The sequence below is a fragment of the Haemaphysalis longicornis genome, unplaced genomic scaffold (genome assembly GCF_048455015.1).
Source record: "Haemaphysalis longicornis isolate Haplotype H1 unplaced genomic scaffold, Haemaphysalis longicornis Haplotype H1 scaffold_6, whole genome shotgun sequence".
NCBI lineage: Eukaryota > Metazoa > Arthropoda > Arachnida > Ixodida > Ixodidae > Haemaphysalis > Haemaphysalis longicornis.
Window position 1 is genome coordinate 43996990 of NW_027526407.1, and position 23578 is coordinate 44020567.

The following is a 23578-nucleotide window of genomic DNA, read 5'->3' on the forward strand; positions in this document are numbered from 1 at the left end:
CTACAAGAGGTAAATACCCTCCCTAAACTGCTCAATTACACTGCCCATAAATCCCCATTGCACCCCTCTGTCGCCATCTTTACCCACCGCAACCTCGTAGCAACCCCTCATACCCTTACCTCACCAATCCCGCACCTCCTCGTCACCATCCTACCGCCAAAACCATCCCAGGCCAAAATGCACATCCTCAACATATACAGCCCCCCTAAAGACCCGCACACTAGCTTTGCCTCTCTTTTCAAACAGGCACTAACGTTGGCTGGGAAGGACCCGATTGTAATATGCGGAGATTTTAACGCCCCCCACCTTGCTTGGGGCTACCTGAGAACCACTCGCAAAGGTCGACTTCTATGGGAACTCGCGCAACAACTACAACTCACCACATACTCTGACCCTTCCACCCCTACCCGCATAGGCAATAGCATACAGAAAGACACCCACCCAGACCTCACCTTTTCATATAACATGCACTCAGCAGACTGGCAAATACTACCACATACACTAGGCAGCGACCACTACATTATTGAACTCGCCCTTCCCTCTCTAACGTACCGGCGCCCTAAATCTAAACAAACCTCAATTACGAACTGGGATGCGTTCCGCCAGGACAGCCGCAAAATCCCAGCCCCCTCTTCCGCGGATCCCGACGCCCTGGAAGAATGGCTTGGAGCACTACTCACCACCCGCACCAAACATGAACACCCTGTAGACCCCGCTACCCCATCACCTTATGTTGACTCCCGCATGCAACACCTATGGGAAGCTTACTGCGGCGTAGAAAAACGCTGGAGGCAGCAGAAGCACAATCGTACCCTCAAACGTAAACTAGCTCGTCTCCAACTGGACATGCAGCAACATGCACAAACCCTCGCCCGCACCAACTGGAACCAGCTGTGTGACACCCTCAACGGAACGCTTTCTACTAAACGCACTTGGGCCATTCTACGTCACCTCCTCAATCCGGAAAACTCCAAACACCACACCAACGGCCGGGTACAACAACTGATGCACTCCCTCAATCAGGACCCCGACGCACTTTTTAGCACACTTAAACAACTCTATATCCCCCCTGCTCCCGACGTACCTGAGCAGCCTGAATACACTGGTCCAACCAATGACGAACTCGATGCCTCCATCACTTTCGAAGAAGTGAAAGCCGCATTACTCACACTTCGTCGCCATACTGCTCCCGGAGCGGATGGGATCACAAACACACTCCTCCGACATCTTGACGACCTCACCATTGAACACCTCACTACCGTACTCAACACACACTGGCACAACCACACTCTCCCCAGTAGCTGGACCCACTCCGATATAACACTTATCCCCAAACCTAATAAACCTCTGGGCATCCTGCACCTCCGTCCAATCTCTCTGACCTCTTGTCTCGGCAAATTATTGGAACATGTTATACACGCCCGAATCACCCACTACCTTGAATACAACAACATTTTCCCCCCAAATATGCTAGGATTTAGACCGCATCTTTCAACCCAGGACGCTCTTATACAGGTCCACCATGACATTCTACATCACCGCCCTACACGTGACAATGCGGCCATTCTCTCGTTAGATCTGCACAAAGCATTCGATAACATTTCCCACATCGCCATATTACGTCAACTCACTTCACTCGGCCTCGGCCCCAACACCTACGCCTATATCCGGAACTTTCTCTCCCCCCGTACGGCAACAATACGCCTGGGCACCCTGCAGTCCCCCCCTTTCCCTATGCCAGCCCGCGGCACACCCCAAGGGGCTGTCCTATCACCTCTTCTTTTTAACATAGCTCTTATCCCCCTAGCTACAGCCCTCCACACTATCCCACACCTCCGCAGCACTCTCTATGCAGACGACATAACTCTCTGGGTTCCTTCAGGCAGTGACGCACACATCGAGGAAACCTTACAGGCAGGTCTTAGTACCACCCTGCAATGCATCCAACCCCTCACGCTCAACTGCTCCCCCACCAAGTCAGCCCTACTCGTCCTTCCGCCACACAAAACTGCCCCCCCACCTAAAATCTGCTTATATGCACACAACACACCTATCCCCCAAACCACCCATCTCCGTATTCTAGGGCTCCACATCACCTCCACTCGCTCCCCTCACATAGCACTCACTCACATCAAACAATACGTAGCCCAAACCTCTCACCTTATCCGCCGGGTGGCAAACCGCCAACACGGCATGGGAGAGACCGACCGCATACGTCTTCTCCAAAGCTTTCTAATCAGCCGATTGACCTACCACCTTCCTTTCACCCCTCTCACACAAACCCAGCACAAACAACTCAACGGCCTTATACGCAAAGCCTACCGCCACGCGTTGCTTTTACCTCCCCATGCCTCTACCACGTGCCTTACAGCTATGGGACTCCACAACACTACACAAGAACTCATCGAAGCGCAGCGCTTCTCCCAAATCCTCCGTCTCTCCCGCTCCTCTACTGGACACCACATCCTAGCCTCCCTCAATATCAACCCAATTCAAACTCCCTCCCCCCCAATGCTTATACCCCCACACATACGACGCTTACTCCGCATCAAACCCCTTCCTCGAAACATGGACCCTCTACACCATGCAGGCCGCCGTATGGCCCGTGCCAAGCGCCACACCATCTCCCACCCACCCTCCCCCACTACCATCTATGTGGACGCGGCTCAATACCCGAACAATCAGGCTTACGCCACTTCTATGCACGGTCCTCCCCACCCCACAACCATGTCTGTCCTCACCCCCTCTCCTACGGTGGCAGAGGAAGTTGCCATTGCCCTCGCCATAGTTCAACAGCCCCAACCCACCACCATCCTCTCCGACTCCCAGCATGCCCTCTCAAACTACCTTAAGGGACGTATCTCGCCACAAGCTCTCCGTATCATCCTCCGACACCCTCCCCAGGATCCTGTGGAGCTGCTGTGGACTCCGGCCCACACTGGCTTAGGAGGCAATGAGGCAGTACATTCACATGCTCGAGAACTCGTTACCCGGGCTCCTGCTTCTTTTGCTCCTAACCACAGCATCCCCATCCCCCTGTACACATACACCGACATTACACTGCACCACAGACTGAACCGTCGAACCCTCCCACCCCCCCACAGCTCCCTATCACCAGAGGAGGCCCGCATGTGGCGCATCATCCAAGCGCACACGTTCCCTCACCGAACGATCCTGCAGCACTCCCACCCCCACCTGTTTCCCTCACCTCGCTGCCCGCACTGTGGTGCACTGGACACGCACTTTCATTCCCTCTGCCAGTGCCCCAAGAATCCCTACCCACCCCTCCCCACCCCCCAGGCCTGGGAGCAGGCCATGCGGAGCTCCGAGGTTTCGGACCAGGTGCTAGTCGCCTCCCGAGGCCTCCAGGTCGCTGCGGCCCTGTGGGCAGCCGCCACCGCCCCATAAGGGGGAGCTCTTTAAATAAATGTTATTTCTCTCTCTCTCTCTCTCTCGAATCCCGAACAAAACGCGCGATGCTGGTTAGAGGGCCATCGCGTGTTTTGTCCTCGATACCTGAGGTGGCGCCACGCTACAATGGCGGTCGAGATCGCCAAGATGGCCCCCGGGGTTCCCAGTGGCGAAAATCGTGTTGAAAGCAAAGCTTTACTTATCTCCTCGTGCGGTGTTCCCGTCGCGGTAAATTTCACCTTCGTTTTACCGCAGCTGCGCCGTATCATTGGCAACGCATTACGTGACTAGCCAGGCCGAGCTGCGCCGGCGGCCGCGCTCGCCGCCACCGCTGTCGACTTAGCGCATGCGTGCTCCGCAGCTGGCTCGCGCCTGACCACGTGACTCGCCGCGTGCATGCGAGTTTGGGCTTTAATAAAATCGGGGCCGGGCCGTCTTCTCTGAGCGTTGCGTGGGCACTGGAGGCTTTGAGCCGTCGTCGGCAAGTGGTGTCTGATCAGCCCGCGGATATCGCCCGGCGAGCCGTTCGGCTCGGGAAACGACGAAAGCGGGACGGTTGGCGCCGGACGAATAGTGTAAAATTACAGCTAAATCAAAGGTTAACCAATTGAAACCAATACTTAAACATGCTAAGCCAAGCTTTAGCTTTGCGTATAGAGGGTTAGCTGAGGTAAGCCACAGCCATTTTTGTATTTGTTTTTTTAAATAAGTAGGTAAGTTCAGTTCTTGTTCGTGGCGTTAAAGAAAAGAGACCGCAAAATGCGACCTTAATGCTAATTTTGAGCGGGAAGGGAGCAGCGGTTGACGAAGTAAAAAAAAAAAAAAGAAGACGCTGAAATGCAGCCTTTCACTGAAAACAAGAACGCAGCCTTCGACAACCACCTTCCTGAGGGCGGGAACTCACTCAAATGCCCTTGATGATCTTGGCTGACCGCTTGCTCCAGGGAATCGAATTGAGAATCTTCTTCCCTGGTTAGCATTTTCCCGGGAGGCTTGGTTTGCATTTTCAGGCCACATCTACTGTTGGACGCATAACCAATATCACGCTTGGGTTCGACCATTGCAGAGTCGTGCAGTCTCGAATGCGAATAAGGATGCATCGTCGTTTCAATGAGACTGCACAGCGCGAGGAGTACGCATGCTTTTAGTAGTGCTGCTCGTGTTGTTCGCTCGCGCCCACGGAAGTGCGCAGCGTGTGCCGCAGATCACAATCTACGCCGCTGGCGAACTGAAGTGCATGCCGGCGCAGCCAGCCTCTATTACTATCTCTTGGGGATCACTCCTACATCCACTATAATAGAGCAGCTATGGTCCACTTATTCTACAAAGCTTCATATTCCAGCCAGACTTCCACCGCCGACCAACCCACCCAGCCTGACTAGTTTGAAAAATATCAGTAGTGCCACAGCCGCACAAACTACCGAAGTCTGTGCTGCTTAACAAGGGAACGTTCTTTCCCGGTGCATTATGGAAGACTTTTCCGGTCGCTTTCAGCTGAGTTCCTTTGAGAAAAAAAAATGATTAGAGTCTCTGACACCGGAAACAAATCCAATTGTACGGAACTCAAAAAAAAAAGAGAAGAAAACATGGCTCGTGGTCCTACCTCCTTTGTTCGTTGTTTCGTGTGGCTGATCACGCGTGCGACCTTTACTGATCGATCAGCGCGCGTGCGCATTACGGAACTACCTTCGGCTGAGTGTGTTTTGGACACAACTTGTTGAGTCTCGCAACTCGTGTCGAGGTCGACCGGGGTTCGTTTAGTTCGTAGCCTTCTGAAAGAAATCGAGGTCTCGCACTGACGCTTGATCAGTGTTCCCCTTATCCCTTGCCGTGGGGGCAACGAAACAAAAATTGAGCTGCGGGCATAAATGTAAACGAGAAAAAGCAGAGGTACGAGTACCGAGCCTTGTGGTACGCCCCCCTGAGAAAAAAGGAAGGGTATTTCAAGGCGATGGGGCTCCCAAACAAGACTTGCACATTTGGGGAGAGTCCGAAATGCGTTTATCCTGCCGGTAGCGGAGTCTGGAATAAGGATATCAAAGGCAGGAAATCACGAGTGAATGGTTTCGGGAACACGGGAAGCTTGCAACAGTGCTGCGGAAGAAGCAATCCATCATGGCTGTCGTCGACCCTTGGTCGGGTTTTCGATCGCCGTGGTATGGCTTTCAACAACAGAGGTTACTATGCACACGTTTAAGATATGCGACCCTTTTAGCATTTCCCGACCGGGGAGCAGATGCACGGTAGAATGTAAACATGAGCGCGAGGGACTTTGGTGTACTTCATGTCTTTTGCGCATTGTGCCGCTTCTTCGCTGACTTGGAAATGAAGACAGCGCGCGCGACCGGACAAAGAAAGACGTGGACGAACACTTGCGCCGACTTCCGACTAAGTGATTCATTGGTTCGTGGCGCCTTCAGTCCTACACACGCAAAAAAGGGATTCAGAATAGGGTAACCGCGGTGATAACGCTAGGATTCAGGTCATGAAGCTAATAGAGAACACGCGTCAATTTAGAACATACACCATCTGAGAAGTTTTTAACACGAAAGTATTTGGTAGATTTCGCTGACATGATATCCGTCACGGAAGTGACGACAGTACAACGAAGCAAGCGGCCTGTAAAGGGTACACCCCTGCACACGGGCCTCCTTGCGGGGAAGCAACCTTTAGAACTAAAGAGTACGTTATACTTAGGGTTGTTCGTTTACGGGTTTTATATTTTAACACGAGAGGGTTTTATGCCGCGATACCCCAATATTTCACTGACGTGATATTTGTCACCGAAATGACGCCAGTACAACTTTGCCGAAGCGACCCGCCAGCAGGACGTCGCTCGCCAAGCACACCCACTAGACAGCCGCCGACCCGCAAATCATGCTCACCTGCAGATTTCGCTGCACATTTCACTTTCGTATTTCACTGATTCCTATGACAGAAGAATCAACCACAGTTTGTTTTCTTCGAAATCAGTCAAATCCACCCATACAGAATTTCAGAAAACAGTGAAACTTTGTTACGGGACCTAAATTGCAACGTTGTCAAAGCCATTGTGTGATATGTTTTGCACACTAGCTAAGGAAAGCTTACGGCTACAAGGAATTAAAATTCAGTAGTTAAATAAAGTTCGTAATTGTTAATTATTATGTACTAACATCTTTTAAAGAAGTAATTCGTACCGTCTGACAGTCCGAGCTGTCGCGCGGAAACTCGCAAGGAGGCTGCCATGTTGATTATATGACGTCAAACCAAAACCACACTTCCCTCGGGAAAATGGATTTGACTTATCCGCGCCACAACAAAATCTGGCCCATTTTCTGTACGAAATACCATCTGAGTACATGTTCGCGGGGCGTTATCTGACCTATTTTGTTGAAACCTGTTCTTTTTGGGGAAAGTCGCCGACTTTATTTGTCACTTCAGTTTTCTCTGGTTTATTTTGGGTCTCTGGATTTGGCTCATTTCGAAAATAATGAAGCAAGCTTACACTAACGCGTAAGACTTGAATGTAGCGTAGCCGTACGCAACTACCATCACGAAGGTTTAAATCCACGATTGCAGTCGATTCGCTCTTTGGTGGCGCAACGACCTTTACTCCAACATTGTTGCTATAAGTGTGAGCTTCTTTCATTTTTTGGGAGTGATAATCATTGGACATCACATTGGAGGGGTGTACACTATGACGTGTCTTTCTCGTTCTAATAAGTGCTACCACGATTACGGCGAACGCTGAAGTGCCGTGTTTTTGGCCGATATTGGCCAATCTCCCTAAATGGGTATGGTTGGCTTGACAAACGGGCGCTGGGGACGCTGGGCAGTCTTCTCGAGGCACGCACACACGAGCGCTAGGCAATTTCTTTGTTTTGTTAAGTGCCGGGCGGTCGCTGCGAGGCCCGCGCTCACGTGTGCGCGCTCGGCAATTTGTTGGTGTTTTTGACTGCGGACACGAAAAATTACGATTGGCTAAACAGCTTCGCTGTTAAAAAAAGAACACTCCTCATCCCTCTGTGATGAAACGAGGCACTTGGAACACTAACCCGGTCATGGCCACCACACTGTCGAAGGCGAAATGGCTCCGGGATCTGACGCGCCCGTTTCTGAGGGTATCAACCTAAGGCACGGCTGTTTTCAACTGCCAGAGGGAACCCGCATCTGTAGACAGCGTGCAGCCAGCTGGCTGCCAGCAGGTCCTTTTAGAAAGTCGGCGAATTCACGCGGACGATTGTTTTGCAGCGCCCCGTCTTTCCAACCTACCGTTTAGTGCACGTCGGCGGGATTGGGCGCACGATTAGGGAAGAGCGTTCTACAAAATACCGGGCATGCTTCTTTTCGCGGGCCTGTCGTTTGTCGCGGCTTGTGTTTAATTTTCGACGCATGCGTCTTATTTCGTTTCGGGCCTGGGTTCACCGTCGGGAGAGGCCATGTGCGGAAACGACAGGGGACGCTCATTCTGCCTGGCCGTGAGCCTTTCGAAATCGGGATGTCGAATGCACGAGAAACCCATTTACGGCCAAGGCGACCTCAAAGCTAAGGCTGTACTAACGTACACAAGAGGAAAATCTGCTCTTAGTGCTAGGCGAGCCGTACTTCAAGGAGCGAGTCTTAATGGAAGCGCTTGATGTGTTTCTTTCTTGCTGAGGTAGCTCGAAAACAAACTGAAGCGTTTCTTGTGGTCGCAAGGACCGCGGTGTTGTCGTTAATAAAAGGTTATTGTTGGGGTAGCTATAGAAGGGTCACGCCGAAGAATATTACAGACGTCGTATCATACACTGAAGGAAAAAGGGAGTGGGGAGCGGAGAAGGATGGAAACGGATAGCGATTGGTGCAGCTGCGATGACGTAGTATACGTCATTGAATCAGCCGCACTCTGATAGGGGTGGCGGCAGGCGCCGCCGCTTCACTCGTCCCCATTAAAGATGTAAGCGTTCGAAAAAAAGAAAGCAGCAGTATTTGAACATTTTTGTTTTTGTTTTTCAAGCAGGCTAACATTGAAAAAAAAAAACAGCTTCTCCGGGGAAATTCGTTGTGATGCGACCAATCTGCGGTGAGGGAAACGCTTTCTGAAATCAATCGCGCACAGTTTTTGAGAGGGGAAGCTCAGCTGGAACTTTTATGATGCAACATGACACAATTACGTTCTTTTCAGTCTAACCGGACAAATTCATCGGGCACTTCAGTTTTTTATGCGATTTGAAGACGAAAGCTCGTCTTACTCGTACCTTAGCAAATCTGTTTCTAATGCCATGACTGGCGGTTCTGCCTTCCATGCGCGGTTATTTCACTGATAAATCTGTGCTCGCGATATCGGCATTTGCTTGTAGCTATATTTAATTGGTGATGTTTTTAATTTTCACTTTATCACATTTTACTATCTGACTTGTGTACCAATGTAAGAGCCTCTATAGTGTATTGGGCACGCAATAAAACATGAATGAATGAATGAATGAATGAATGAATGAATGAATGAATGAATGAATGAATGAATGAATGAATGAATGAATGAATAAAGCAAGCGATTATCGAAGTCTTCTTCACTGATTGGTCGTGTTTGCGTGGCTGTCGCGTTCATCGGTCATGCGGCACGCATACGGATATTCTTGTTCCATTCAGGCACGGTGCAGGATTAGTGCTGTAGTTACCTCCATTGGCTGCGGCGCTTGGCGACTCTCGTTCAAATCCCATTCGAACCCAAACAATTTTCATGAATATTTTACTTACTTTTCTCTCTCTCTTTTTCTTTTTTTTGCAGCTGCCCTAATTTGTTTCCATTCGTGTAGTGGCGAACCGCGACGGTCACTTTTCGCGTTTGAGGAGACATACGATGCTTCCGCCTTAAGAAGTATGTCGATTATTTTATAGATTTGTTTTGTGCGGAATCGTCTTTTTCAATTTCTCATATTTTTCTGAAAAAAAAAGTGAAAAACCGGTTTTTTGTACAAAACAAAGGTTGTTTTCACTTTTTTTTTTCATGCCCCTAGAAATTTCAGGAAAACTTGCATCTCTAGTCCCCATGCTCTCGAGAAACTAGGCCCCGGTTGCGGGCGTGGACGATTTGGGACACCATTTGTACGTGTTGATGCCTTGCGTAAACTGCGTAGACGCGCATTTATTCCCGGTGCAAGGAAATTCGCATTTGTTGACAGCTGCACATTGAACTAATTAATTATGATAAATGGACGAAAGTCGCCGTAATCATAGACCCTGGTTAACTGTTAATTGCCTAATAATTTGTTCGTGGATAGGACGAAAAAAAAAAACATCAGCCACAAAATTTTCTGAAACCATGGTCCTCGCGTTGGAGCCATGTTTTGAAAGCGGAAAAGAATTCCAAAAGGTTCGCAACTCTACGGTGAACTAATTGCAAGTGTAAAAGAAACCCGGTGTAATGATAGGGTTGTCTTTACGGCTAATTGAAGTTTTTGTGGTTTAGACAAATGCCTGCATAGATTCAGAGCTGCAGGGCATTCGCAAGTGCAGCAAAGCGCCTTGTTGTAAGGACTCCGGACGGAATTAAGCCATGGAAGTAGCCTTATGCAGTTCCGCTATGAAAATGAGATGGTTAGAAAAAAAGGTCCAGGCAGTGCTGATGTAGCGGATCCAAGTGGAACTCGCGAAACGTACAGGTTAGTTAGCAGTTCGCAATCGCCAGCAGTGTACGAGCTGATCAGCGGAAGGTTTTTCATAAACAATATAGTCGGTAGCCGCAGCAAGGGATGAAAAACTGCCACGGTTGGAAAAATTTCCCGCGGTGATGATTCAGCGCGTTGTCAGCAAAATGCTGGCTCGTTCCCATTTCTCGAAGCTGCCGACAAGGTATTTAGAAGCGAAGAGGATTACTTGATGGTAAACAGCAAATGCAGTAAAAACAGACCGTCAAACAGACCTACAGTTCAGGACCGTAATCTGTCTCTTCAAGGGTTGCGTTTTTTAGAGCGAAACAAGTTACTCCTCGTACAAACCCAGAAACTGCTCTTGCCTCGTAGGTGCTGAGCACGAGGACGCGGGTTCGATTCCCGCCCGTGGGGGCCGCATTTCTGATGGAGTCGAAAAGCAAAAACGCGCGTGTGTACGAGATTTCGGCGCACGTTAAAGATCCCCAGGTGGTCAAAATTGATCAGGAGCCCTCCACCACTGTGCGCCTCATCGCGTACGTTGCGTCGGCGCGCTAAACCCTACAGTCAAGTCTTTCCTCGTAGCGTCCGTGTGACCTTCAAGCTCAGTCAAGGGCAAGCCGGCGCCTCGAGCGGTTGCGCAGTGAAAACGTTCATACCTCGTTCGTTTCTAGGAGGTGCGCCAAAGGTATCCCCGATGCCATATGCGAACCCGCGTTAGCGCATGAGGGTCTTTCCAAGCAGGGTTGCCAGGTACCCGGAAGGAAAACTCGCCGGGACAACATGGTTCCACAAGAAAATAGTTAAAGAGGGAAGTAGGATTAGAAGAAGAAGAAAAATTAGAAGGATAAGAATGGGTTGGAGTGCAACGGCAGACATTCTCAGATAATGAATGACAGCCTACCATTGTCAGTGAAGAAGAAAGTGTATGACAGCTGCATCTTACCGGTACTCTCCTGCGGGGCAGAAATTTGGAGGCTCGCTAAGAGGGGTCAGCTTAAATTGAGGACGACTTAGCGAGCAATGGAGCGGAAGATGATAGGTGTAACATTAAGGGACAAGAAGAGAGCGGAGTGGGTCAGGGAACAAACGCGTGTTAAGGACATATTAGTAGAAAGCAAGAAGAAATGGACTTGGGCGGGGCATGTAATGCGAAGGCAAGATAACCGTTGGCAATTAAGGGTAACAGAGTGGATCCCTAGAGAAGTCAAGTGTTGCAGGGGGCGGCAGAAAATTATATGGGCAGATGAGATCAAGAAGTTGGCGGGGATAAATTGGTCGCAGTTAGCACAGGACCGGGGTAATTGGAGATTATTGGGAGAGGCCTTTGCCCTGCAGTGGGCGTAGATAGGCTGGTGATGTGTGCTAGAAATAAAGCTTGCAATAGTGAAGGCTTGGGCGAGTTACTGCATAATTACAAAGAGTGTGGACATGGTGTGAAACCGTGTTTTCTCGTCACTCTCATCGCCGTCGCTGTCAGCGCTCGTGTTTGTCACTTTCTTCATGTGTTTCGTCTGAGTTGCCTTGTTCCACTCCTTGTAATTATGCACCAACTCGCCGGGAAATTGCCAAAACTAGCCAAAAAAGTCGCCACCTTAAAGCGGATGTTTGAAACGGAACCAAAAGAGTCGCCATTTTCAGCAAGGCGATGCTAGTAAGTACTTCTGATTACCTTCGCTGATAAACTACAGAAATTCCGAAAAGTACAAATCGTATCACAAATTTTAATAGTTTGCTTTGGTGCGAGCATGTGACAGCGGCTGACTACTGCCTACAGAAAAGGTAAATATTCAAGCTTAGATAAATTATCCAACGAATAAAGTATTCAAAGAATATCAATAACTTGGAACGGGAGGTTGCCCCCGCAATGAAGTCTCTGCTCTTGCTGGCATCGAAAACTTTGTTTTGAATTCTCAAGCGAAGAAAAACCAGTCCTCAATTCGTGATTTTAACGCGAAAGTGGATTCGCGAATTCCGGGATTCACGAAAATTTCACTTACGTCATATTCGTCACGGAAGTGACGCTAATACAACGAAGCAAGCGGCCTGTAAAGGGTGCACCCCTGCACACAGGGTCTTCTTGCGGAGAAGCAACCTTTACAACTAAAGAGTACGTTATAGTTAGGGTTGTTCGTTTTAGGGTTTTATATTTTAACACAGAAGTGTTTTATGCCGGGATACACCGAGATTTACTGACGTCATATCCGTCACGGAAATGACGTCAGTACACCTTTGCCGAAGCGACCCGCCAGCAGGACGTCGCTTGCGAAGCACAGCTTCAGATTTCGCTGCACGTTTGACTTTCGTGTTTTACCGATTCCTGTGACAGAGGAATCAACCGCAGGTTTTTTAAGTGTCAGTAGCCATTGCGTATTGTACCTGAAAGCTGTATCATTAAATATACGGGAATATTCCATTACAATATAGATTGGGCTGTTGCCACGAGTCATCCTTATATATGAGAACTTCTGATAATTCAAACAGAGTCGTGGGGTCCCTTCGAAATGGAGTTATCGCGTGTCTAATGCAAACGAACATTTTAACACGGGTTCCGTCTTGAGGTCTTCGTGCAGCGATGTCGTCATTGCTTGTGAGGCTCGTTTCGCCGTGTTCTGCGAAATCCTCATCTGGCCTCTCCTAAACCACATTTAATGGTCATCCTGCTTCGAAGATTTGGTGCGAAATGACGGAAAATTAGCGTGATGTCTCCAGGGCTTTTTTTTTTTTTTCGGCCGGCGAGCCATCATGCGTGTAGGTAATATACACTGCGTTTTCCTTACCTGTCTCGCTCGACGCTTCTACAAAAGAAACCATCATCTCTGGCAAGCCGCCGTTTTGGCAAATCGGTCCTTGTCTTCTGCAATTTGCCTGACGCAAGAGGCGCCCTTTATCGAGACGTTTGTCCCGGTTTCATCGAGCGAAACACGACGTTCACCTTCGCATGAGTGCCTGCTTAAGGGAAATAGTACTGCGTCCTGCTTCTAAATCCACCGTCTATAATAAGGCTTCCCATCAACCGATACCTGACAGGCGAGACAACGGCGACGACGTCGTCTTCGTTGTAAATCCTTTCGTAATAGACGGCGCCTGAAGCTCCGTTGCGACGGATCGAGTCGTTCGACGCCTTTCTTTTATTCATCCTACTGTCCTATGCCGCCTCGCGACGTGTGCGAATTTAAGCCTTGCAGTACGTCAGTCTTGCCGGAGTGCGCGCTGAGTCCGAAGTTTCGACGCTTTATTCTTCGTCCGCAGGCAATATTCTGACACACGTCTCCTATTACCGCTGTAGCAGCGACTTCGATGAGAGCCTTCGAACGTTTCTTACTTTTGCGAATCTGGCTGCTGCTCTGTTTCAAAGACGAAGAAGACGGAAGCGAAATGAGGAGTTCACAATCCTCTCGTTTCGATTAGGGCCGGAGAAAAACACGACTTTTGTTCTTATATTTTGCCCTTTTCAAAGGACGCGTAGAGTAGCTGTGAAGCTTGTTATCGAAACGAGAGACCAGCGGTGTGAAGCGAAAAGGGTAAGACGAGAGGGTTGTTAGGGCTTTGACACTTATGAAAGAGTTAATACATTTCCGTGCGTCATATCCGGTTTCGTCCTGACAAGGGCTCATTTCTTGTTCTATTGCGTACTTGTGGCATGAGTGCATCGTGAGCAGTGCGCCCGCACAATGGTTCATCAAGAGTAGGACCGGTGAGCTTCCCACTCAAGCAAGTCGCGCCAGAGTATAATTTGTGCTTTATGAAGTACCGTATTTACTCGCGTAATGATCGCACTTTTTTTTCCCAAAAAATATGATGTAAGGTTAGGGGTGCGATCATTACGCGAGGTAAATTTTCCGGGAAAAAGTTTCAGCGCAGAAAATGCAAGTTGCAGGTCAGAATGTTTGCGATAAGTCTCATGAACATAATAAGCGTAACAGATAAAAACATAATAAAAACTCCACTGACCACCGAATGACCACCGAGTGATGCAAAATGCAGTGTTTTCATTGCGGTGAGAGTTTGCTGTGAGGTGAGAACAGGTCGACCAATAAGTGGCTGCTGCTGTCACAGTGTGGGACATCAAGACACGGCTGCCGACGCAGCAAGCCGAGCGCGTTTTTTTATGTTTTGTGAGTACATTGAGTGCATTTTGTGAGAGTTTCTTCCGTACCAATAATGAACTCATGCACGCTTGCCGATATCGCTAATACCATCAAGTCCGCGGCAATAACGTAGCCATGCCCGCTTTGAAAGAGGAGGAAACTAACTTAAGCAGGGCCATCGTCGTCTAGACTTGGCACATATGGCTGCGGCAAGTTCAGGGTGCGATCATTGCACGGGAAATAAAAAAGTCATATTTTGACGACGAACTTCAGGGGTGCGATCATTACGCAAGTGCGATCATTATGCGAGTAAATACGGTATCTCATGTGCAAGATGAGGTGTGGTCTCATGGTATCTTAGCGGTTCAGGTGCTTCGTGCGAGTTCTTTAAGGTGCGGGTGAACGGGGTAAAGGGAATTGGGTTACACTGGTAAGGGATGTTAAAGGGGTGATGCAGACAAAACACAAGTTTTCTTATTCGAAAGATGTGGTGTTTTATAAACCCTCCAGTGCTTGTCCGGCCGCAAACGGTGCTTTATTCGCTGAGAAATTAATCAAGTCAAGTTAAAATTTTCATTATCGCGCCAAATCACATGTTTCGGGACGTATGTGATGACGTAAGAAGGTCAGGTCTTCAAGTGAACGTTAGTGCGCTGTTACGTTCTGCAGCGGACTCCGGAGCTTTTTTTTACCGTCAGTCCTCCTAGATGGCGCCACCATACTGCGCCGGACCGCTGCCCGCCTTTGCTTCGTTTTCGACCGTATTTGCACGTGGCTTGTTTTTGTTACTGTAATGATCGTTTCGTGAAACTTGGAGATGCTCGACAAACAGGATCACGTAAGACAACGTCACTTGCGCCAATCGGCCTGTGTCCTGTGAGACAACCCAAAGCGCCGAACTTCTGTGCAGCTTTAACAAGCTTAGTGCGCGCAATACCAACAACAGTAAGCGCTTTTACGTGTACTTTCGTAACTTCCATTGTTTTCCACGACATTCTTACTGCTATAAAAAGAATTTGCATTGTATAAGCGCAAAAAGCTAGTTCTGGAAGCTTATAAGCCCCGCCTAACTTGCGTTTGCTTTTGCCGGCCTGAGCCAATCGCAAGGCTAGGCATATGACATCGTAGTTCCTAGTGCGGGAAATGAGCTAGCGAGTCGCATGGCCATTCCCTTTTTTTCCTAACTATATAGCTTATTTGAACGGTTTACAGTAAAAGTGGTGTCAGTGTGATTTTAACAAGGCAATCTTTCTAATGAACCGACTTTGTGTTTTGTCTGCATGGCGCCCCTTTAAAACAAAGCCGCATGGTTTATCTTGTCATGCTATTCCCGTTATGAAAGTTTGTCAGCCATTAAGCAAAGTTTAAATCTCTCCCCACTTGCCATGTGCGGAAAAATTTTCCGCTTATCCCTCTTCCAGAGGTTATATACCACACTTATTCGTCATTTCATCGAACTTTCATTCGCCTTGCTTCGTACACTTCCATTGTATCGACCATGATCATCAGATAGAACCAGTAGTTTCTCGCACAAAGAAATGCCAATTTTCCTTTCTCGCTTTCTCGATAACTGATTGAAATTCACTGCCTCCTATAGCATTGTCGCCCACACACAGCAATCAACTTTCCAAACTGCGTTGCTTGCTTTTCTTGAAACCGATACCCAATCTTAGTCATTGTAATCTTTTGCTGGTCTAAAAACGAAAAGTACTGCAATCTGCAGTATTCGGAATCGCTATCGAAAACAAGCTAAAAAATAGAGGCGCTGTGCCCCGGTCTTCACTGTCTAGCATGCGTAATGATGCGAAGGGCAATTAAACTTCGCAGTTCGATACCTCGGAGTACGGATACGCTAGAAGAATTCTGCCAAATGAAACTGCGTGGAAACACGATTGCGTCTAACTTTTCAATACAAACAAGCTTGCTTACTGCAGCCACTAAAAAGTTCATTAGCAAATTTTAAATAACTAAGCCACCGACATTAATAATTACCACCTCAGTCTGTGTTCCCCTGGGTGCATAACCTTACTGTAGAGGTGGTCTTCACGTAAATCTAAGCGCCTAATTTTTGTAAAAAAAATTCTCGACCTAATTTTTACCACCCTGTATACATAGATATGCTATACTTTTGTGGCCAATGCTGTTTCTTCGGGATCAAATTCGCTCCTTCCCCTCCCTAAAACAAATCCGTCTGGACTAGACTAGCGTCAGCAAATAAGCTACGCTTAAGAGTACCGCCACTTCGTGTACCCGGAGGCGTCTGGAGGCCATTTTGTTTCTGGCTTGCAGTGTTGCCATCTCTCCCAACGAAACCGCCGCCGGTCGTGGCGGGCAGAGCGCGCCCGCCGCTCTAGCGTCCACGCAGCAACGAGAGAGAGAGAGAGAGAGAGAGAGAGAGAGAGAGAGAGAGAGAGAGAGAGAGAGAGAGAGAGAGAGAGGCGCCCAGAAACAAAATGACTGCGCCCATATGTAACAAATATCACGTGGTGCCGACCGACCAATTAAAATGATGGCGGCACATAACAATGAGAGAAAAGAGTGCCGATACTCTAAAAGCCCTTATTTAGTGACGCTAGGCGAGACCTCCCCTGAAGTCCCTGCACTCTCGCGGCACCATGCACAGCAGTGGCCGTATTCTGAGTCTGTCTTCTACTCCATGTGTTTCCTCGGCTTGGCAGATAGGGAAACCGTACCGTAGTGCCTTCACATGCGAAAATCGCAATCAAGGAGCTCCTCGACTGAAGGTTCGAGTGGAGGAGGAATGCAGAATGTGGGGCCGAATGCGGAGTTTTACGACACCTACAGTGCCCTAAAGGGACCATGCGGAAAAAAAATTAGTAGTAGCTTATCTCGGCTATACCAGGATATACGTAGCGTGAGCTATGGTTCAGCTGGTTATTCTTAGGTTTCCTGGTTGTCGAGGATTATGTGATTATCATGCTTACCGCTGCTAAAACGATTTCCAATCCAACCCAATCCAATCGCGGCGGCGGCGACGGCTCCCTGGCGCCAGCTGTGCGCCGTGAGACGTCACTGCTCCTCGCGCATGCGCAACACGGCTCTCCAGGGGCCACGCGAAACTGCTCAACCTTGGCCAGTGTATCTCACGCAACAAAACGTTTGGTTTTCGGCTACTTGAAGGTGCTTTATAGCGCCGAATGCGGTAGCCGTCATTTTTCTTTTGACACAGGAATACACAAATCAAAGTCGTCAAACAATCCGCCGTGATCGGAAGCGGGATTCCCGCATCCCGGGATTCCAAGATAATGCATTTGTCGACACAGTGGTTGTGTTGCCGGTACTACACGCGTCGGCAACTCCCAAAGAAAGCGGCGGCATCTTTGCGGCCGGTCACCATTGCATTCTCGATACATAACTTCTCCCTTCTTGTGTCCGCTCTTATGGGAGGAAGGGGGGGAGGTAGACCCGCACGTGCACGCTTGCTGGGTGCCCCGGTTGCGCACAAATCACCTAGGGACTGTGTGGTTTCGGTGCCTTTGTCGGCACTACATTTCCGGCGGTCGCGACGAACACCAACGGGAGGAAACCCACAATCTGAACTTCGTACAAATGGGATGCTATAAAACAAAGAACACGAGAGCTTCTTTGGGGGAGGGGTGGGGGTATTGCCCCCTGCACTCCCCCCCCCCACTCCGTACCGCCACTGCTCGGACAGAATTTGGGTTAGGCTATCGTCTGTGTTAATGTAGATTTCTTTTTCTGCTCGGTCCGTCTGAAGGCGTCGGATGTGTTGTCGGCGGAGTGTGGGATTGTTGCTACCAATTGGGTTGTTTTGTGTCGTTGATACCGTTATTCACGATGAAGAGGAGGAATAAACGTCTCTATGGAGCAGTTAGCCTTGAGGAAGGGTCGTTATTCCAGGACCCCTTGAGACCGTCCGGCTTCTTGGGTTCTCTTGAGCCAAAGCTGGTCGTCAGTGCCTGAGCTGGCCAGTTCTCTCTCCCAGTGCTCAATGGCGGGGAATCAAGTGACGTGGCGTCGGTTGGCTACGCCTGTCCCGTGCAATCAGTGAATTTCCTTGGGGGGCCAAATTTCGTTCGGAGGAAGTTTGCGCCTTCGCCTCGTTGATGATGTCCTCAATAATGGGAGAAAAAGGCCTGTTAACAGCGGCGCTGTTTTAGGTCGAGCCATTTCGTCCGTCTTGTGTAGGTCGTGCGTCACGCAAGAGGGTAACGCAGGTTCTCAGACCCACGGAAAGAGGGCGCAGTGGTCTTGCAGATACGGGTTCATCTTCCTCCCGCCTGGGGAGAGAGGGGGAGGGAGCGGGCCATCGCTGTCGTTTTGCTGCTGATTTATTTTGCGGATTTCTTTGCGCGAACTGTGTAATTTGTGTGGAGGCGGCGCTGGCGTTGTTAAGCGGGCGCCCGTTGATGTTCTTGCGGATACAACAGAACCACGGTTCCGCTGTTTTGGCAGATTTCACACTGTGTGGAACCCGGGAGATAGTGGATGATGTGGATTCAGTTTGTTAACAGATATCCAGAACAACCTGTAGAATGCTAACAGCACCACATACATCTATCATTAGAGATAGAGATTCTGCCTAAGGTGTGTATGCATATTACGAAAATTAACGTAGATATCATCCGGTAAGAATTATCATCATCAGCCTATCTGGACCCACTGCAGTGCAAAGGCCTCTTCCATGGATCTCCCATGGACGAAGATAATTGGAAGGATAAGAATAGGGTGGAGTGCGTGCGGCAGGCATTCCCAGATAATGAATGGCAGCCTACCATTGTCCCTGAAGAAGAAAGTGTATGACACCTGCGTCTTACCGGTGCTCACCCAGGGGGCAGAAACTTGGAGCCTCACTAAGAGGGTTCAACCTAAATTCAGGACGACTCAGCGAGCAATGGAACGGAAGATGATTGGTGTAACATTAAGGAACAAGAAGAGAGTGGAGTGGGTCGGGGAACAAACTCGTGTTAAGAACATATTAGGAGAAATTAATAAGAAGAAATGGACGTGGACAAAGCATATAAAGCGAAGGCAAGATAACCATTGGTCATTACGGGTAACAGAGTGGATCCCTAGCGAAGGCAAGCGTGGCAGAGGGTGGCAGAAAGTTAGATGGGCAGATGAGATCAAGAAGTGTGCGGTGACAAAGTTGTCGCAGTTAGCACAGGACCGGGATAATTGGAGATCCATGGGAGAGACCTTTGCCCTGCAGTGGGCGTAGACAGGCGGATGAGGAATGTGTTTATATAGTATCGTACCACTTTGTCCAGAGAAATATCACCAACATGCGAAATTGGGCGCTTGGCTGCTTCAAAAGGAACCCTTTTCCCGGGCTCTTCAATTCTGTCAAGATATTTGAAGTTGATTTCACTTTCCTTGTGTGCTATAGTAATCTCTGGAGATACCGCTAAGTCAACTTTGTACTCGCGTGAGGGATCAATGTGTAAACATGCGCCAGTGCTCCCTCTCCTCATAAAGTTTGCCTTCGTCTTTAAGCAACAAGTTTCGATGGCTTTCGCTGATTTGGTCACAGTACTTTTATATGGTTTCTAGACTTCCTGTCTACGCCTCCATCCTTCCCCGCTTTTCTCTCATCGATTAGTCGCTTTCTGTTTAATTGAAGTTAACGAAGCCTTGCGTAGGGGCTAGTTGGTATATTCTTCAATTCAATATTAACGTGCGCTGCATATTTAGACTAAGGTTGGGGACAGTGAAAAGACAAACCAAACGATGGTGCGCAATCGTTTGGTTTGGTTTGTCTTTTTTTTTTCACTCTCCCCGTCCCTCGTCCAAATATCCAGCACACGTTAATATTGAATCCTGTTTAATTATTCGCTCGCACCGTTTTCTGAACTTCCCAATCCCTTTCCGGGAAACTGTTCCATTTTGTCCCCTTTTTTTTTCATCCGTCCCGATTCTTGGTCTTCGCGTCCCTCTGTGTCTTCTCATCGGTTTGCGCGTTAGTCAGCGGGCCCCTTTTATTTCCTTGTCACGCCAGCTTGCCGGTCTCCTCGTCCATTTCTGTCCGTTTCGTTGCTTGACTTCCTGCCGTTCTTTGGAGAACGATTTGCCTTGCGGCCGTGCGGGGCTGTGGGAGATTCGGAAGGCGTGCCCTTCTGGCGCTGAGCTGTCCACTCGATTCCCGCAGCGCGGTCGCCTGACACACCGCTCGATCCTGGTTTTGACCCCGGCGTCAGGGGACCCACCTGTCCAGGAAGCCGGACATCCTTATTTATACTTAGAGATGTAGGATGTATTGTTTTCCTTCAAGACTGTCGCTTTGGGCTTGGTGGTTGCGACTACCTGTCCCCGCGCCCTGTGTGTAAACGTGTTACGAGTTTGTGGACGTGTTGTCTACGACGTGCCGGGGAGTGGCGCGCCTTGCAGTTGTTTCGAACGCGACAAACTTTACTTGCGCAAGTACATTTGTCTTGGGTTTTCCGGGCACATACAGGTGTCGATGGAGGCGTTACTCTTTCCAGAACTTCACTATACGTGTCATCACGTGCTGTGCGCCTCGGGGTTTCCGCAGGACGCAATCTCTTACGGAGCGATGGCCCTGGCTACCGATGGCTATAAAGGACTCCAGAACATTAATCGACGACATTTCCATGAGGTGAACGTCAAAAAATATCATGCATAAAATGTGGTTAGTAGTAGACAGGGTTAAAGAGCCCAGTCGAAAATGACAAGAAAAATTTCTGTAGTTTGTCGCGTTTGTGCGTGTCGTACCGTCGTCTTGTCGTATTTTTGTCGTGTCGTGAATCTGATGTTCAATGGCGTGTGGTATTCCTGTCCTGATTTTGATGTTCCTTCGTGCCGAATTCCTGTCTTGTCGTGCTCCTGATGTTCCATCAGCAGTTGCACATGGTTTGAATGTTTTTTTCCCATTGTGAAGAGTAGCGTAAATGGCAGTTCTGTTGTGACTACAGGAATGTTCTTGGTTGAGAAAATTGTCTTTGTCAGTACGACAGAAGTGTGTGTCGTAACAACAGATGGCTTTGTCGTAACAACAGGACTTCTGTTGTCACAACAAAAATTTTGTCGTACGACAGGAATTTTTGTTAGGTTTCTGCGGTATTCCTGTTGGTATCTTAGACCGGAAAAAGAAGAGTAGGACCTAAATTGGTGTGGCTCTCCGGCGTAAGAATGTATTAGAATGCTACGAATCAGTAGGCAATTTCTGAATTTCTCCGCATTTTTTTACTGCAGGGTTGATGGCATACAGGTAGACCGCGCGGTAGACTTTCCTAAACCCAATCAGTTCTCTCGGTTGTCAGACATCTAGGCATCGCATATGCTTTTAACTATTGCCTTGGTATACAGCTTGTATACAACGGAGAGTAGTCTAATGGGTCTAAGTATTTTGCTCTGTGACGTCATCCATCTTGTGGGGTGGGCTGAGGTTGGCGTTTTCTTCGAACCAGTGGTTTCTTTAACTACCCTGAGCGTTCAGAGAATAGTTTTGAGTGCTGCCTTTCTGGGAGTAAGGCATTCATCATGCTCAATAACAGCGATCGAAATGCAACAATTGCCACGACGCATTGTCGGCAGCCCTTTGACTGGTGCCATTTTGTGCATTGCACGACATGTTGCGGTTTTCTATTCTGCGCATGCGAAAATGTTCTAACTCTTGTCTCCTGTTTGTTTCTATCTCTTTTGCAGGCATAAGCAAGAATGACCCACTTTTTACCGTCAAGTCGAAGCTTTGCGAAGAACACGAGCTTGCCTTGTACGTAGTTTACGTTACCAGCGGCACGATTCAACGTTACTTTGGTTTAGTCGTTAGTTGATAGTAGTTTATGCCCTTTACGTGGAAAGTATATCATCTACCCTTGTCAGTAATAGGTTGCGCTGAATATATTTCTGTCTACAAAGTAGCAAAGTGCTCAAAGCTATGGAAAGAGCCAAAATCAGTGCCAAAATTTCTCACAAAATTTTTTGGCGTTATGAGTATCCCAGAAAAATGTCGGAGCTGGGGCGGCTTTGGCCATGATCGTACTGAGGCGTCCGACACTTGAGGTGCTGCTACCTTGAGGCGTCGAGGTGGTGCTGCCGGCCGGCCGGTCGCCTAAATTTTGCTCGCCTTACTAAAACGTTACAAATATCTTACGATAATAAAATATCGCTTTATCACTTTTACGGCTGAAAAATCGTCCAGATACGAGTCGTAAAACAGTAATTTGTACATTGGCTTACTATTCAATCAAAATGGAATCATGGTAAAGAAGAGGGGGGGGGGGGGTGCGAGGTGGTCCATCTCGAGGGGGTGTGATTCCAAGACGCGTGTATCAAAAACGATAATCTAAACAAGAATTTCGATCTTGTAAGTTATAATTCGTCAAGAGGCTAGAAATTCAGGGTTGATTTAAATGTTTCTGCAACTGCTTTGTGCTCATTCTTTTTTTTCCAGAAGTGGAACGTTCGCTCTGACGGCGGGTCCGCGCCCTGTGTCCGACGACCTTTCAACTTTCCTCAGGATCCTCGCTCTGAAAGATGGTGGGTGATCCCAGGTAGCGCAGCGTTTAAAGGGACCCTGCAACACTTTTATTTACTTTTTTCTCAATCCTAAGTGCTTTCAGAACGTAGTCAGCAGACACATCCAGTACCTAGAATAGGAGGTCGCAAAAGCCAAAAATTACTGTTCTATGCTCATCAGATAACTTAGAAACTTGCTCAAGAAAATTTTCCCATCTTTCCCGGTCGTGGCGTTCCTCGAGTGGTCGAATTACGTCATTAGGGTGGTGTAATGACGTGATTCGGCCGTCGAGTAACGCCACGACAAGGAAAGATGGGAAAATTTTCTTGAGCAAGTTTCTAAGGTGTCTGATGAGCATAGAGCAGTAAGTTTTGGCTTTTGCGACCTCCTATTCTAGGTACTGGATGTGTCTGCTGACTACGTTCTGAAAGCATTTAGGATTAAGAAGAAGTAAAAAAAAAATGTGTTGCAGGGTCCCTTTTTCTTTCACTTGCAAGAATAAACGCATTCAATAGCCACTTTCAAGGGACCCTGTAACACTTTTCTCACACTTTTCTCAACTTTTTTGAAATCTTACATGCTTGTAGAACGTAGCCACACAACACACCCAGTACTTTGATCAGGGGGTCGCAAAGTGCCTCAGCCAGAAGTTACTGCACTATGCCCATCAGATAACTTGGAAGCTCGCTTATAAGATTTTTTTTTTTCCGCTCTTGACGTTTTTCGACCGCTGGAATTACGGCATTAAGGCCATGTAGCGGCTGTTGGCCGGTTTTCCTTTGGTTTCTGCAATGGACGCTTTTTGATATCAACTTGATATCAACTTTTGATATCAATAAAGCCGCGAAAACAAGGCACAAATGGAAGGCGTATCCGGTGCGACGAGCAAATCACGCAGTGCCGCTCCGTGCTGGCGATAACTGCAGCTTTCGCAGTGGTTCCACACGCGAAGGAAAGAGTGAAAGCGCTAATCGAAAGTGTTGCAGGGTCCCTTGCAGGAGAAA

General features: G+C 48.4%; 1 protein-coding gene across 1 annotated transcript in view; it reads left to right on the plus strand.

Annotated features, from left to right (window-relative positions):
* The window catches only part of Setd3 (SET domain containing 3), a 195159-nt gene that overhangs the window by 148733 nt on the left and 22848 nt on the right, over nucleotides 1-23578 (plus strand). The window contains exons 12-13 of the mRNA XM_077674126.1: nucleotides 21761-21827; nucleotides 22509-22594. Coding sequence (XP_077530252.1) covers nucleotides 21761-21827; nucleotides 22509-22594 — 153 coding nt within the window. The remainder of the gene's footprint in view (nucleotides 1-21760; nucleotides 21828-22508; nucleotides 22595-23578) is intronic.